Source organism: Nyctibius grandis, chromosome 3, assembly GCF_013368605.1.
Source record: "Nyctibius grandis isolate bNycGra1 chromosome 3, bNycGra1.pri, whole genome shotgun sequence".
In the NCBI taxonomy this organism is placed as follows: Eukaryota; Metazoa; Chordata; class Aves; order Nyctibiiformes; family Nyctibiidae; genus Nyctibius; species Nyctibius grandis.
Genome location: NC_090660.1, coordinates 42,275,076 through 42,287,836, shown reverse-complemented (window position 1 = coordinate 42,287,836; position 12,761 = coordinate 42,275,076). Strand labels below are relative to the sequence as shown.

General features: G+C 39.8%; 1 protein-coding gene across 1 annotated transcript in view; it reads right to left on the bottom strand.

The window, feature by feature from the left end:
- The window catches only part of GABBR2 (gamma-aminobutyric acid type B receptor subunit 2), a 523,105-nt gene that overhangs the window by 165,959 nt on the left and 344,385 nt on the right, over window positions 1-12,761 (bottom strand). Inside the window, exons 9-11 of the mRNA XM_068396715.1 lie at window positions 11,408-11,488; window positions 6,719-6,869; window positions 6,094-6,226 (exon numbers count right to left, since the gene is read on the bottom strand). Coding sequence (XP_068252816.1) covers window positions 6,094-6,226; window positions 6,719-6,869; window positions 11,408-11,488 — 365 coding nt within the window. The remainder of the gene's footprint in view (window positions 1-6,093; window positions 6,227-6,718; window positions 6,870-11,407; window positions 11,489-12,761) is intronic.

Here is a 12,761-nt window from a genome sequence, read left to right as displayed (position 1 = left end):
AGTATCCCTCTCACCCTGCAGCCTGACCCCACCCCTAGGAACTGATCCATAACCTCTCACACCTGGCTTTTCCTCTCTGCTTCTCACTTCAGTCTCTCAGGTTCTGTTTGATGTGGTTTTCAGGATGTATCTCCACTCTTATACCACCCCGCAATCCTCACCTTGCACAGGTTTAGGGTTTCCCAAGAAAAGTTGCAATGTGGACCTTGGAGTTCCACCTTGCCTAGCTGTTCTCTCAGCAGGGCATACATATGACCATGAAAAATTAGTAAAAAAGAACAAAACATGCCTTTTACATTGCTACAAGGCACAGAGTCAGCTTTCAAGTGTTCATCGTCCATAATTAAGAATATTAGCCCAAAAACCCCCTAAGAGCTTCTGAAGATCTGGATACATTTAAAGGTGAACAGTCATATTTTAAAGTAGACCTTTGAGAAGATAAGGTCTATAAGATCTACTGTTGCCATGAATACACATGTTCCCAGGATGTCTGATTGAGAAAAACACAAAGTCCAGACAGTCACACACATTGCAGTAGGTAGCTGGACTTTATCGGTAGATATCTCTACTCTTTCCTTTTCTCTCTCTCTCCTTTTGCCCCTCCACTCCATCCTACTGTTTGGTTCCTTCTTTCTGTACACAGTCTGTTTCCAAATGCCTGCATCAAAGCTGAGAGCAATTGACAGAAATGTGAAAGCCTGAGCACAACCTGGGATGGACAAGGGCACTGCTGAACACTATGGGTGTGCAAAAAACCTTTATGCACTCTTTATCCATGTTTACTTTATCCAAGGCAAAACACTGATGGCACTCATGAGATCAATAGGAATCACAGAATATCTGCTTGGTTTTGGCAATTCATATCAATTATGCTAATTGATGAGATAAACAAGATAAAGCACTTACTTAATTTTAGTGACTGTGTAAATCGCAAGACTTAGATCCTCTTATCTTTGACGTAACACCTTTGCAGAACTCTGGAGTGTAAAGGAGACTGGAAGACAATTGGTATCTCCAGAATAGACCTCTCCCAGAATGGCATGAATCCTGTATTGAACTATTCCAAACAGATCATTTGCCCCTTCCCTATCACTCTGTTCACCCAGTGCAGCACACTCCCTAGGAGAAAGTGCTGCTACACGTCAGGAATACCAGGACTGAGGAGAAGCAGAGCTGTTCACTCTACTGCTGCCTAATACACAGGACCTTTCTGGGTGGAGACTATGGGCATTTTACTGCAGCCTGGAGTACTTAAAACAATCTTCTTTTCAGCCCCAGCGTAACCAGTTATATCCAGAGAATTATGAACGTCATTCTATTTACCTGCTTGAGGGAGATGCATAACAGAGGAGACTATGTTCCTCCTTAGGGCCATAGTAGCCTTTCATCCCATAGCAGTTCCAACTTGCAAAGACACTACTTGTCTTAAATGTAAAGTATGAAATTCTCAGTAGACTGTATTACAGAACTCTATAAACATTATGATCATATCTAATATTCTCTCTATTTTAAGTATCTCTATTTAGCACGTCATCTTAAACTCTATTCACAGGATATGTCAGTGGCATTGCTAATTTCGAGTCTCTCTCTTCCATATAATGAATGCTTTCAATTATTTTTCCACTTGCTTGCATTTTTCCAGTTGGCATCACGTCTCGTTTCACAGCCTTACTTCCAACTTCTCTTTTGCTATGATACCATGGTAATTCTGAGATTAAAAACAAAGGCAGATCATTCTCATTCTCTCTCTCTCCCTCATCTGAAGCACCTTCTACTTTGGCATCTGCATTTAATGAAACATTTTATTGCTTTTCCTTTTTCTGCACAACCAATAAAGTTGATATTAAGTAAGACATGATCTAATGGTTCTATAATACACTGACCACTTTCTTGGAAATCACTTCTTTGGATAGATTTAATTCCATGTAACTGGAGTTTTACAATATGATACCTAATCTCTAATTCTGACACGGAACTAAATACTGAGACATTTGGTATTACGAATTCTTACCATAAGAACACAAATTATTATGTATTTAAGTATACTTGATTACTTTTCCATAGAAAATGGGTATACCAAGATAAAAACAAGTTAGTTTGGGAACCAGCTACCCACTCTAGCACAGAGTAAACACTATATAATTTCCATAATACCCTTACTCAGCAAATTATTTGACCATATATTTGAAGTGGTTTGCTGACTCTCAAATACATTTAACACTTGGTTCTGTGTTTCAGCATATTGACTTATATACCACATCCCCCTACAGCCAGTGCCTTAGAGAGTGGAAAAGAGTGGTACAACTTATCAAAGAAACCCTTTGAAACTGTCAGGTGTTACTGGTGTAATTTTGTATCATGTTTCAGTGTCCTTGGAATATTACAGCATAAAACATATGCCCTATGTAGATGTAGGTTGTAGAAAAGTCAGAAAAGACCAGAGATTGCAAAGCACTTCACCCTCCAAACAATGCTACAAACACTCTGCTATAAAGAAAGCACACACAATCAATTTGGAATGTAATACCTACAATTTGGAAACTATTCGTCCTGAACTTTGTGTGTAGATTCAGGAGTATTTAAGGACCTTCTTCTATAAGTGTTGTCAAAAAATATCAGAAAATTAAACAGAGACCATATGTAACACATGTAATCAAATAAGCTTGGTATTGTATATATACTGCTACTCTGGTGAGATCTAATTGCTTTTGAAATATGGAAGACAGAGGGTGATTACTTGGCTTAGAGAGGGGATAACACTAATGACAGCTTTTCAGTTTTGCATGTGCTTCTAAAAGCTGAATTAAAATTTTTACTTCACTACAAAAAAAAAAATCTCTCCCTTCATTGACATCTCTGTGCTGAGATGTAGTGGTTATAGTTATACCCACATGTTTTTGGCTGAACAGCTTTTTATGATCACTCTCCATTGTAGCTTGTTCTTCTAAAGACTAAGTCACACCCTTGCATAAAATGGGAATTTTAAACTAATTTCTAATATGTCCAGAATGGGTAATCAAAATCGTGCTTTTCCAGGGAAATGGATGATCAAGAGAGATTTGTACTGGACTGATCCTATAAGAACCGATATCTGTAAGTAGTCCTTATGAAACCACTAAGCACATTGTCCACATGGAAATGTACATGCTGGACTCAGCACTTAGTGGATGTTTTGGGGAGAAAGGAGGAGAGACAGAAGAGTTACTGAACAGAAAAGTGGGTTTGTCTCCCATATTTATGAATTCCCCAGCATTAATTCACTGTTTTCTAGATATGGGGAAAGTGTGTTGACACAGTCAATGGTGGCCATGTAAAGATGATTTCTAAGAGAAGCATAAGCTATTCCATTGAAAAAAATAAAATTGGAGGAGGAAAGTTTGTAAGAATTGTTTTAATGAGCAGGTTAGAAAAAAAATTTCCTGATAGATTGCTTCTGAAGGGTTTCTTGTATCTATGAGTTTAATACTAATCGCTGACAGAGCTGGGATTCATAAGATAAATCAGTAGCCATGTACAGGAAAGCACAATCAGAAATGCTTCTGTACTGGATTGAAAGCCTGGAAAGCCAAGACTGGGGAGAAATCTCACTGACTCTGCTCTGTTGATATAAAACTTAACTATGCTTAAAAAAAAAAATCTCTGTTTAAGGCATGTGGCAATACTTCTTAACCAAGGCTTAGCTTTAAGAACACAGTATTCTCCCCTACTCCTTTCTTTTATTGATCAGTTAACTGAAGCAGTTATCATATCCAAGTGCCTGTCAAGATCTTTCCTGCCATGGCAGACAGACAGACTTAACATAATGTGACAGATAGAAGTAAAAAAAAAAAAAAAGAAGAGATATGTAGGATAAGACAGAACAAAGCAGCCCTCACCTAAATTTTATTGCATTTAGAATTTGAGAGCAGTGGTTACATTTTGAGAAGCAAATTAGAGAAAAATCAGATAGCTGAAATGTTCTAGCTCAGAGGCACAGGATTTTGGATGTTGGTTCATTTTTAAGGGAGGACTTAAATTTAGTTTTATATAGCTAAATCTGGATGGAAACCTGTTCCCCAGAACAGCTCCATGCTGATAAGTACCTCTGGTTCCCACTTACTTTCATTCTGTTCAGCAATACTTGGCTGTTTCAAGAGGAGGGTTGTAGCCTAGTCATACAATGGTCTACAGCCTGGCAGTGAAGTCAGGAGCTCTGAACACAAGCCCCTCTAGGCTGAGCAGACATCAGGACCTAATATTTGCACCTCCTGCCACTAGTTTCTTCTGCAACAGAGGGTGAGAAAAGAATGGGGATTGATGTCAACAACTGGCTGCCTAATGACACTGCTGCTCCATTAGAAGCTGGTTCACAAAAAAGGACATAATTGCTGGATAACAAATGGATGCTGGCTTCTCCCACTTCCTACTGGCCCCTATTTAATCAGAGAATTATATACTTAGTTTGGGAAAGGTGAACAGGATTGTACTTTTGAAGCCTTTGAGGCACCTCTTTCTCCTAGTTATACAGAGAATTTGCACTCTAGCTGTAGGAAGACTGGATTCTCTCCTCCTTTCTTTTGCTACTAATGTTTAGGTCTCTAAAATACAGCTGTGTCCAGGCCCAACTAAGGAAGCTAAGACTTTGCCCAGAAAATTCTGTATGATATAGTATAGAAAATTCTATACTACATGTTCTAGTGCATCTTGACACGTACTAAAGAGGTGTCCAGTGTTTTGAAATGGTATCACTGAGTAAGTCACATGATATTACAGTTCTATAATGGTTCTAATCAGTATGGAGGATTTCAGTCAAAATATTGAGAAGTATCTGCACCATCTAGCTTTAGGTATCCAACTTTCATGCTTTGAATTATTCTCTGGAAGTAAAGTTTCTCTCCAATGATGATATCAGAAATTCAGACTCCTAAAGAAAGGTGCTGTGAACTGCATCTTTCTAGAGACCTGAAGAAGGATAAAAACATAGTGAGAATAACTCCTGAGTGAGTCTGATATTCTTAGGCGATGGGCCAATCATAGTCTTAGGATTTTTTGAGGAGGAAATACTTGATAAATCTAAATGCTGTTTGTATTCTTTTTGGAAGGAATATCCTTGCAGTGAAGTTCTTTCCCCTTCTTTGAAATGGCTTCTGTTTTGGAAGCCTATGTTTTAAAGGGTTGAGTGCATCATCTAATACTAATGATCATAAAGATGCACTGACAACAGTAGAAGTCTACCATAGGCAACAGTAAGACAAAGTATTTCAGTCTGTGGTCCTCACATTTTAAAGCTTTCCAGTTTGTTGTCAAAGCAAGATTTCTACAAGATAATTCATTACAAGGAATATTCAAAATTTTTCATGGAAGCCTAGCTACTATATAATGATGCTGATATTAGTCGCACAAATTCTTCTAACACTGGAGCTGAGAATGTACCATAGTCAGAAGTCATGCCTGGTTGCAGCGTGCAATCAGTTTCCAATACTAGCCAAAAAGGAATAGTAGCCAAAACCCCCATCAGTTAATGCAGCAAATCCAAATCATAGAAAAATCCTTATTACAGTGAGCAATTAAGATATTACAAGCTTCTAAGTGGACATATTTAATTTGGTTTCAGAGCAGCTTGTTTTGATTTAACTAGAATATATTCTACAGGGACCTAGTCTTGTGTGAGTTTATAGTGTAGCCTGGAAACAGTAGTAGAAGTCTTTGGAGATTCAGAGAAAAGATTGAGTAAAAGGACCTGGACAAGCAGCAGTCAGGAAGTATAAAATAATATGGAATCTATAAAGAAAACATAGGAGCTTCACAGATATTACTAGTTGTCATGCTACGAACCCAGCCTTTAATAAATCATCTTCATATACAGAACTTCAAAACAAGAAAGTACATTTACTTTTTTAGTCTGAGGCCAAATCCCAATGCACCTGAAGCTTTCACTAATAATATAGCTTTGCACATGTTTCAGAATTTGGTCCCAGAAAATATCCCAAGAAAGAACTAAGAGAATCAGTGATTAAATGGAATGAGACATCCAACTGCTGAACTTTCCTGTTTGTATTTCTCTCAGAGCTTCCTGCAAGACTATCTTCAACTAGAATATATGGAATTACTTACTGTGCAAAGTGTCTCAAATGTCTTTTCGGAGACAAAGGATCCATCAAGACCAAAAAGAAAAATAGATGCATAAGAAAGCATCCCTCCAAGGATAATAAGGTTGTTCATGTAGGGACTGGACATCTTTATTAGTCTATGGACAAAAGGTGATAGTGCATTAAAGAGGAAAAGATTATTGCTAGGCTATTAAAGCAATAAAGAAGAGCTTTTTGTAACCAGGTAAACAGATAACCCTCCTTGTAGAACTCCATGAAATCTACAGGCATGCACACTATTTGCTGTTTTATAAAGTCTACCATTGCTTCAGGTTTTTGAATGTTTAGTAAAAAGACCTCCTACTTTACTGATGGATTAATTAACTAGGGTTAATGTTAATAGCAGGCAGTCAAACATAAATAAAAAAAATACACTTTCCAGACAGTATAAAAGAACTTGTTTTAACAGATAGAGAATCTGTTTCAATGTGAATATATTACACAGTGATTTCAATTAAATAGTTCTAAAATACCATCTTTGCACAGTTTTAACATTTTCCTTATATATATATATATATAGATGAGAGACTCTACAAACATGGCATTTAAATATGAAAGAAGTAGTGATAGAATTAACACAAATGACTTACTTCTGATTTCTGTTTTTGATGTTAAAGAACAGGAAAGCACTGGCCATTATCATTCCTAGGATGGTGAGGGCTGAGAGGATGCTGTAGAGAGGCAGGGAGATCTTGCGTAGCTCCTCTTGTATAATTGTTTTGTCCTTCGGAGGCTCAAGTCCTAGAATTACAAGAAGAAAAAAAAGGTAAAGTTCAGCCAGATGTAAAATTTCTGTAAGAAAATATGCCTCTCTCCTCAGTACTCTATCTCGATTTAGCAGATTTAGCAAACCACATCAGTACGTGATAAAATCATTGAATTTGATAGATGTATGTTAATCACATTGATTGACAAGGAGGTTTATATTTCTGGAGCAGGTAAACATCTTCTTTGGAAGAAAAAACACAACAAAACCCTAATTCAGAACCCCGTAAAATATATGCTAACTATCCTCCTTTTAAAGGGTAAATAAACACTAAAATGCATACTATGACTGTAAAGTTTACTTGGAGGTTATGCTTTCCTGACACAAGTGACAGAGCAATGAGCAGAAAACAGAGGGCATCGTTTCTCAGCATCCTGTCATTATCACTGAGGCAAATTCAAACAGCCTGTCTAGATACTTACCACAGCTGGAGATCAGCCTTGGTGTGGCATCACTAGGGCAGGGACTGATGGCCCCAGGGGGCTGAAATGAGATGCTGGGCCATGGGCAGGGTAGGGAAAGCCCAGGGAGGGGGTCTGGTATGCAGAGTCATTAGTGCCCTCGGCACATGGCAACCCTAGATGTACATACAGACTGGGGAATGAGAGGCTGGAGAGTAGCCCCGTGGAAAGGGATCTGGGGGTTCTGGGTGACGGCAAGTTGAACATGAGCCAACAGTGTGCCCTGACAGCCAAGAGGGCCAGCCGTGTCCTGGGGTGCATCAAGCATAGTACTGCTAGCTGGCCAAGGGAGGTGATTGTCCCTCTCTACTCTGCCCTGGTGCGGCCTCACCTTGAGTACTGTGTGCAGTTTTGGGTGCCACAGTATAAAAAGGATATGAAGATACTAGAGAGTGTCCAGAAGAGAGCCACAAAGATGGTGAAAGGTTTAGAGGGGAAGCCGTACGAGGAGCAGCTGAAGTCACTAGGTCTGTTCAGCTTGGAGAAGAGAAGACTGAGGGGAGACCTCACTACTGTCTACAACTTCCTCACAAGGGGAGGTGAAGGAGTAGGCGTTGACTTCTTCACCCTGGTGGCCAGTGACAGAACTCAAGAGAATGGCAGGAAGATATGCCAGGGGAGATTTAAGTTGGATATTAGGAAAAGTTTCTTCACCCAGAGGGTGGTGGAGCACTGGAACAGTCTCCCCGGGGAAGCAGTCAATGGTGCCAAGCCTGACAGCATTCAAGAAGCATTTGGACAATGCCCTCAGACACATGGTGTGAATTCTGGCGTTGTCCTAGGCTGTGACAGGAGTTGGACTCGATGATCCTTGTGGGTCCCTTCCAACTAAGGACATTCTATGCTTCTATGATTCTATGACTCTACAGAATGGAACAAGCCAGCAGTGTGCCCAGGTGGCCAAGAAGGCCAATGGCATCCTGGCCACTATTAAGAATAGTGTAGCCAGCCGGTCTAGGGAAGTGATCGTCCCTCTCTACTCGGCACTGGTGAGGCCGCATCTTGAGTACTGTGTTCAGTTCTGGGCCCCGCACTTCAAGAAAGATGTTGAGGTGTTGGAGCGAGTCCAGAGGAGGGCGACCAAGCTGGTGAAGGGTCTGGAGGGTCTGACCTACGAGGAACAAGCTGGGGTTGCTTAGCCTGGAGAATAGGAGGCTCCGAGGTGACCTTATTGCAGTCTACAACTACCTGAAGGGAGGTTGTAGTGAAGTGGGAGTTGGCCTCTTCTCCCGGGCAACTAGCGATAGGACAAGAGGACGCAGCCTCAAGCTTCGCCAGGGGAGGTTCAGGTTGGACATCAGGAAGAATTTCTTTTCAGAAAGGGTTATTAGACATTGGAATGGGCTGCCCAGGGAGGTGGTGGAGTCACCATCTCTGGATGTGTTTAAGAGAAGACTGGACATGGCACTTAGTGCCATGGTCTAGTTGACAGGGTGGTGTAAGGGCAACGGTTGGACTCAATGATCCCTGAGGTCTCTTCCAACCTGGTTGATTCTGTTATTCTGTGAATATGGAAATATGGATAGCAAAGGTTTTATGGGGACAGACCCACTTTGCAAATCCCTGAAGATGTGGACTTGAATGTGTGAACTTAAAAACTATGTTTAAAGCCATGTGCTTGATCGACATTCAGCTCCCACTAATTAAAGGTTTCTTGGTTTAATGAGAAGAATTACTTTCTGACAACTGCAATAAAGCTCTGCCTCCCCTACTTCCCACACTATATTTTACCTGCTTACTAAATTTTAATTTGGTGCAGGGGACTGGCAAAAGGCCTTTTGCATCACTGTCTTCCTTCAGAAAGGGATTTGTGTGCCCTGCAGTGCCTGAGCCTGTCCTTTCACATCAGCTCTCCGTGGGGCTGTGAGAACGACCACACAGAGCCGAGCAGCTTCATTTCACAAAATGGCTGTACAGGCAGAGCTTTGTGGACCTGCTGATCACAGAGCTGTAACTCACTAGCAGCTGCCATAGCTGAATTTCACGTCCACCTTCTGATTTACACCTAGAATAGTCAAGGCTTTGTACAATAAAATAGCTTTATCCATATCAGTTAGTTAAGCTGAAACAATTCAGACAATGGAAACTTGCTATCCTTTGGTCTTTATGCTCAGCATTTCTGGAAAAAAATTTCCTTTCAGGTGATCACAATAAAGCAACAAGTCAAGGGACCATTTGCTGATTTGATGTTGGAGAAAAGTACCTGAGATTTTCCCCTTTCCCCTTTCCACCTCAGAGCATGCGTTTGCAGTGCATGACACTTCACCAAATTAGGCAACACATAACAAACCAAAAATACAATAAAGCACATGCCTGAATTAAAAGAACTAATATTAAAGAAAAAACCCCACCCTGCTGTATCTAAAATATACAGAGTATATTGATGATTTGTATTTACTAAATATAAACAACCAGTGTTTCTATAAAATGTATTTTCTTATTTGTGCAGCCGTTCAATTCTATTGCTTGTAATATTATGAATTATTGTTCTCTTATGTGCAATTTTATGTGATGGTTTAAACAGGGCTATATTTACTACTCTTCATTTCAAATACTTAAAGTTACTAAGTTTTTTATACTGCCTGGAAGATGTAAGAAAAGTGTCCTCCACACCATACACGACTGCCTCAATGAAAAGTTAAGGTGTGTAAATGAAGAAGGTTCACCGTGAGTCACATAATGCATCTTAAGACAAATATAAGACAGGCTATGGGGCAAAGGAACACTAGATGCAGTCAGAACAAGAACTAGGAGTTTGATCCTGAAAAAAAGCCTGAACAGAGAATTTTTCCTATCATCTACTGTCCATAAAGGCATGGAGTTATGAACAAAACCTTTCTCCTGTTACCTGGTTCATCCTGCATATACTCTCTGGAAATTAATGGTATTGAATCAGTATTCAACTACATCATCAGTTCCTCCTTGCATCAAAAATAGTCTGCTGGGTCCTAGACTTCGGCAACTGGGATAGATTCTGTACTCTTCATTTCCAAAACCTCATTCTCCAGACAGATATTAGAAGTGCACATAGCTGTGCTCTTTTAAGTCCAGTAAAGGATACCAAAAGGAAAAGTGGAAAGCTCCAGCAGATGGACAAGCAGCCATGGATTAGATCACTGCAGTGAGACTCCAGTCATGCTCATGCAAACCTTGGATGTTAGGAAACTGGAGGCAGGTGTAGTAGAGCATGGGATACAGCAGCTTGATACTCATCCACCACTCCCAGGGGAAATCACACAGACCTCACAAAGCTGACTTTACCTTCCATTACTGAACTGCACCATAGCAGAGCTCAAGATTAAGTTTTAATTATTAGCTTCAAAAAGAATGTATATGTCTATATTCAACAGGAGAGTCCCTTAAAAATTCATTTCATCTGGCTGCCATGATGATATGCTCAGAAAGCCGTGGGTATGCCTGCACTGTAACTGCTGTGAGTGCAGAGGAAGTTCCCATGTTAACTTTGGAGAAGCGTGGGATAAAAAATGGCAAGAAGATACAGCAACACAAGCTATATGCCTGCTGTGGACCTTTGCAGTACTGCTGGGCTGAACACCCTCTCAGCCCTGTTTCACATGGGCCACCTTAAAGCTAGCCTTGGTATTTTGAAATCATGTTTTCTAACACCTCCCAAAGAAAAACAACCACATCTTTCTTGTGTGTGCAGACAAGCATCCTTCAGGTGAGATGAACTGAGATAGTGGGAAATGGGGATGAAATTAGGACATTATTGGTTGGTGGACATGAAATAAAAGACATATCTGCAGCTTGTTGAAATATCAAAAAACATTTGTGTACACATATAAATTTGAATTTTTCCTGGTCATTGGAATGAAAAAAATATTACACAATATCAAAATGTTGTGATTTTTTTTTTCAGAATTCTCCTTCAATTTTTTTTTAAGCACAGCTCGGTTCCCTTTCTCTTTTTACAGTGTCACGCTTTTTTGATATTAAAAATCCTAAAACAGTTCTTTAACAGCATGCGGTCTTACATACTACATACAGCTCTCCATGTCATTCCTGTAACTTTTTCCAGTTTTCTGTCCTACCTTGGAACCTGATGCTGTTGTTGATTATTTCCAGTGTGTCAGCCACAGCGTTGTACTCTCCCACCTTCACTTCCTTTCTTTCTGCAGAGAAACAAACAAGAGTGATTGTTTATGGCAGTTCACATGTTCTCAATTATTTAACTGATTTTGCCTTCTTTTTTTGACAGTATGTCAAAAGGAAAAGAAATATGCCTGAAGTGCATGAATTATTAAAGCAGAATGCCAGACAGCTAACATCATTGAAAGAAATATTTCTGATTCTTTAAAGAAATGCAAAGTATTTTTAAGAACTCATTTACATAATCAGGGAATTTTTATTGGGCACAGACATCTCCAGCTTAAAGACCACACACTTACTGGCTCACACCATGTAGGGCATTTTGCTGGGAGAACAGATATGACTAAATCCCACGTTCCATTCTCATTTAAACAACTAGGACATCTTGCTTAGTGAAGTATTTCCCAGGGGAGTCACAGTGGCAGGCTCCAGGCAGTATGGAGTAGACTGTCTAGTTAATAGATATGCTGGGAATCTAATATCTTATTCTGACTGGGAATTAGCAACTCATTAGTACCCTGACTGCAAAACATACTATGTTATATAATTAAAACCTATGTGCACTTGAGCTAAAATTTTACTGTTACCCTCATCTGCTATTTTGGGACTATCATCACATATATGGCCTTCTTGTACCTAACAGAGTAGAGAAATACTTTGTTTGGCTGCTGCCTTGGCACTGTAGCTGGAACCCCAGCACACATTTGTCCCACCCTTCTGATAGCATCTGGCATCAATTAATTTCTGCTATTTCTGTAGGGGTTTTGGTGTTGCTTAAAAGTGCAGGAACTTACTAAATTATCACTTTTACACTAAAACTTTTACATTTTGATCAGACTTATAAACCACAGGCACATGGGCTAAAGTTTTCTTTGATGAGCTGACTCAGCAGAGCCAAAGATTTCCTTTCAGGTCTCTATGTGTAGGCAGGCACAACACAATTTACACTTAAATTCTAAGCTCATGACCCTATTTGTGACACTGATTTTGGAAGATGATGATCTTGAACTAGATGGCAAATTTGAAAAGACTGTATTTCACCCAACAGCTCCACATTAACCTTTACTCCTTTCTCAATCAAAGTGATCGTGCCTGTTCAGCTCTGCTGAATGGAGCGGCTAGCTCCATTTTAGTAAAATCTTCAGGCTGACTAATACTAATCAGAGAGCTCACAGGAGGCAAAATTTTTCCTGAAATAAACCACGCTTCTTATTGTTAAAATTGTTTATCCAGAATTGCAGACTGGGCTCCAAATCTGGCAGAGATACCTAGGCATTTACTAGACCCTGATCAAAA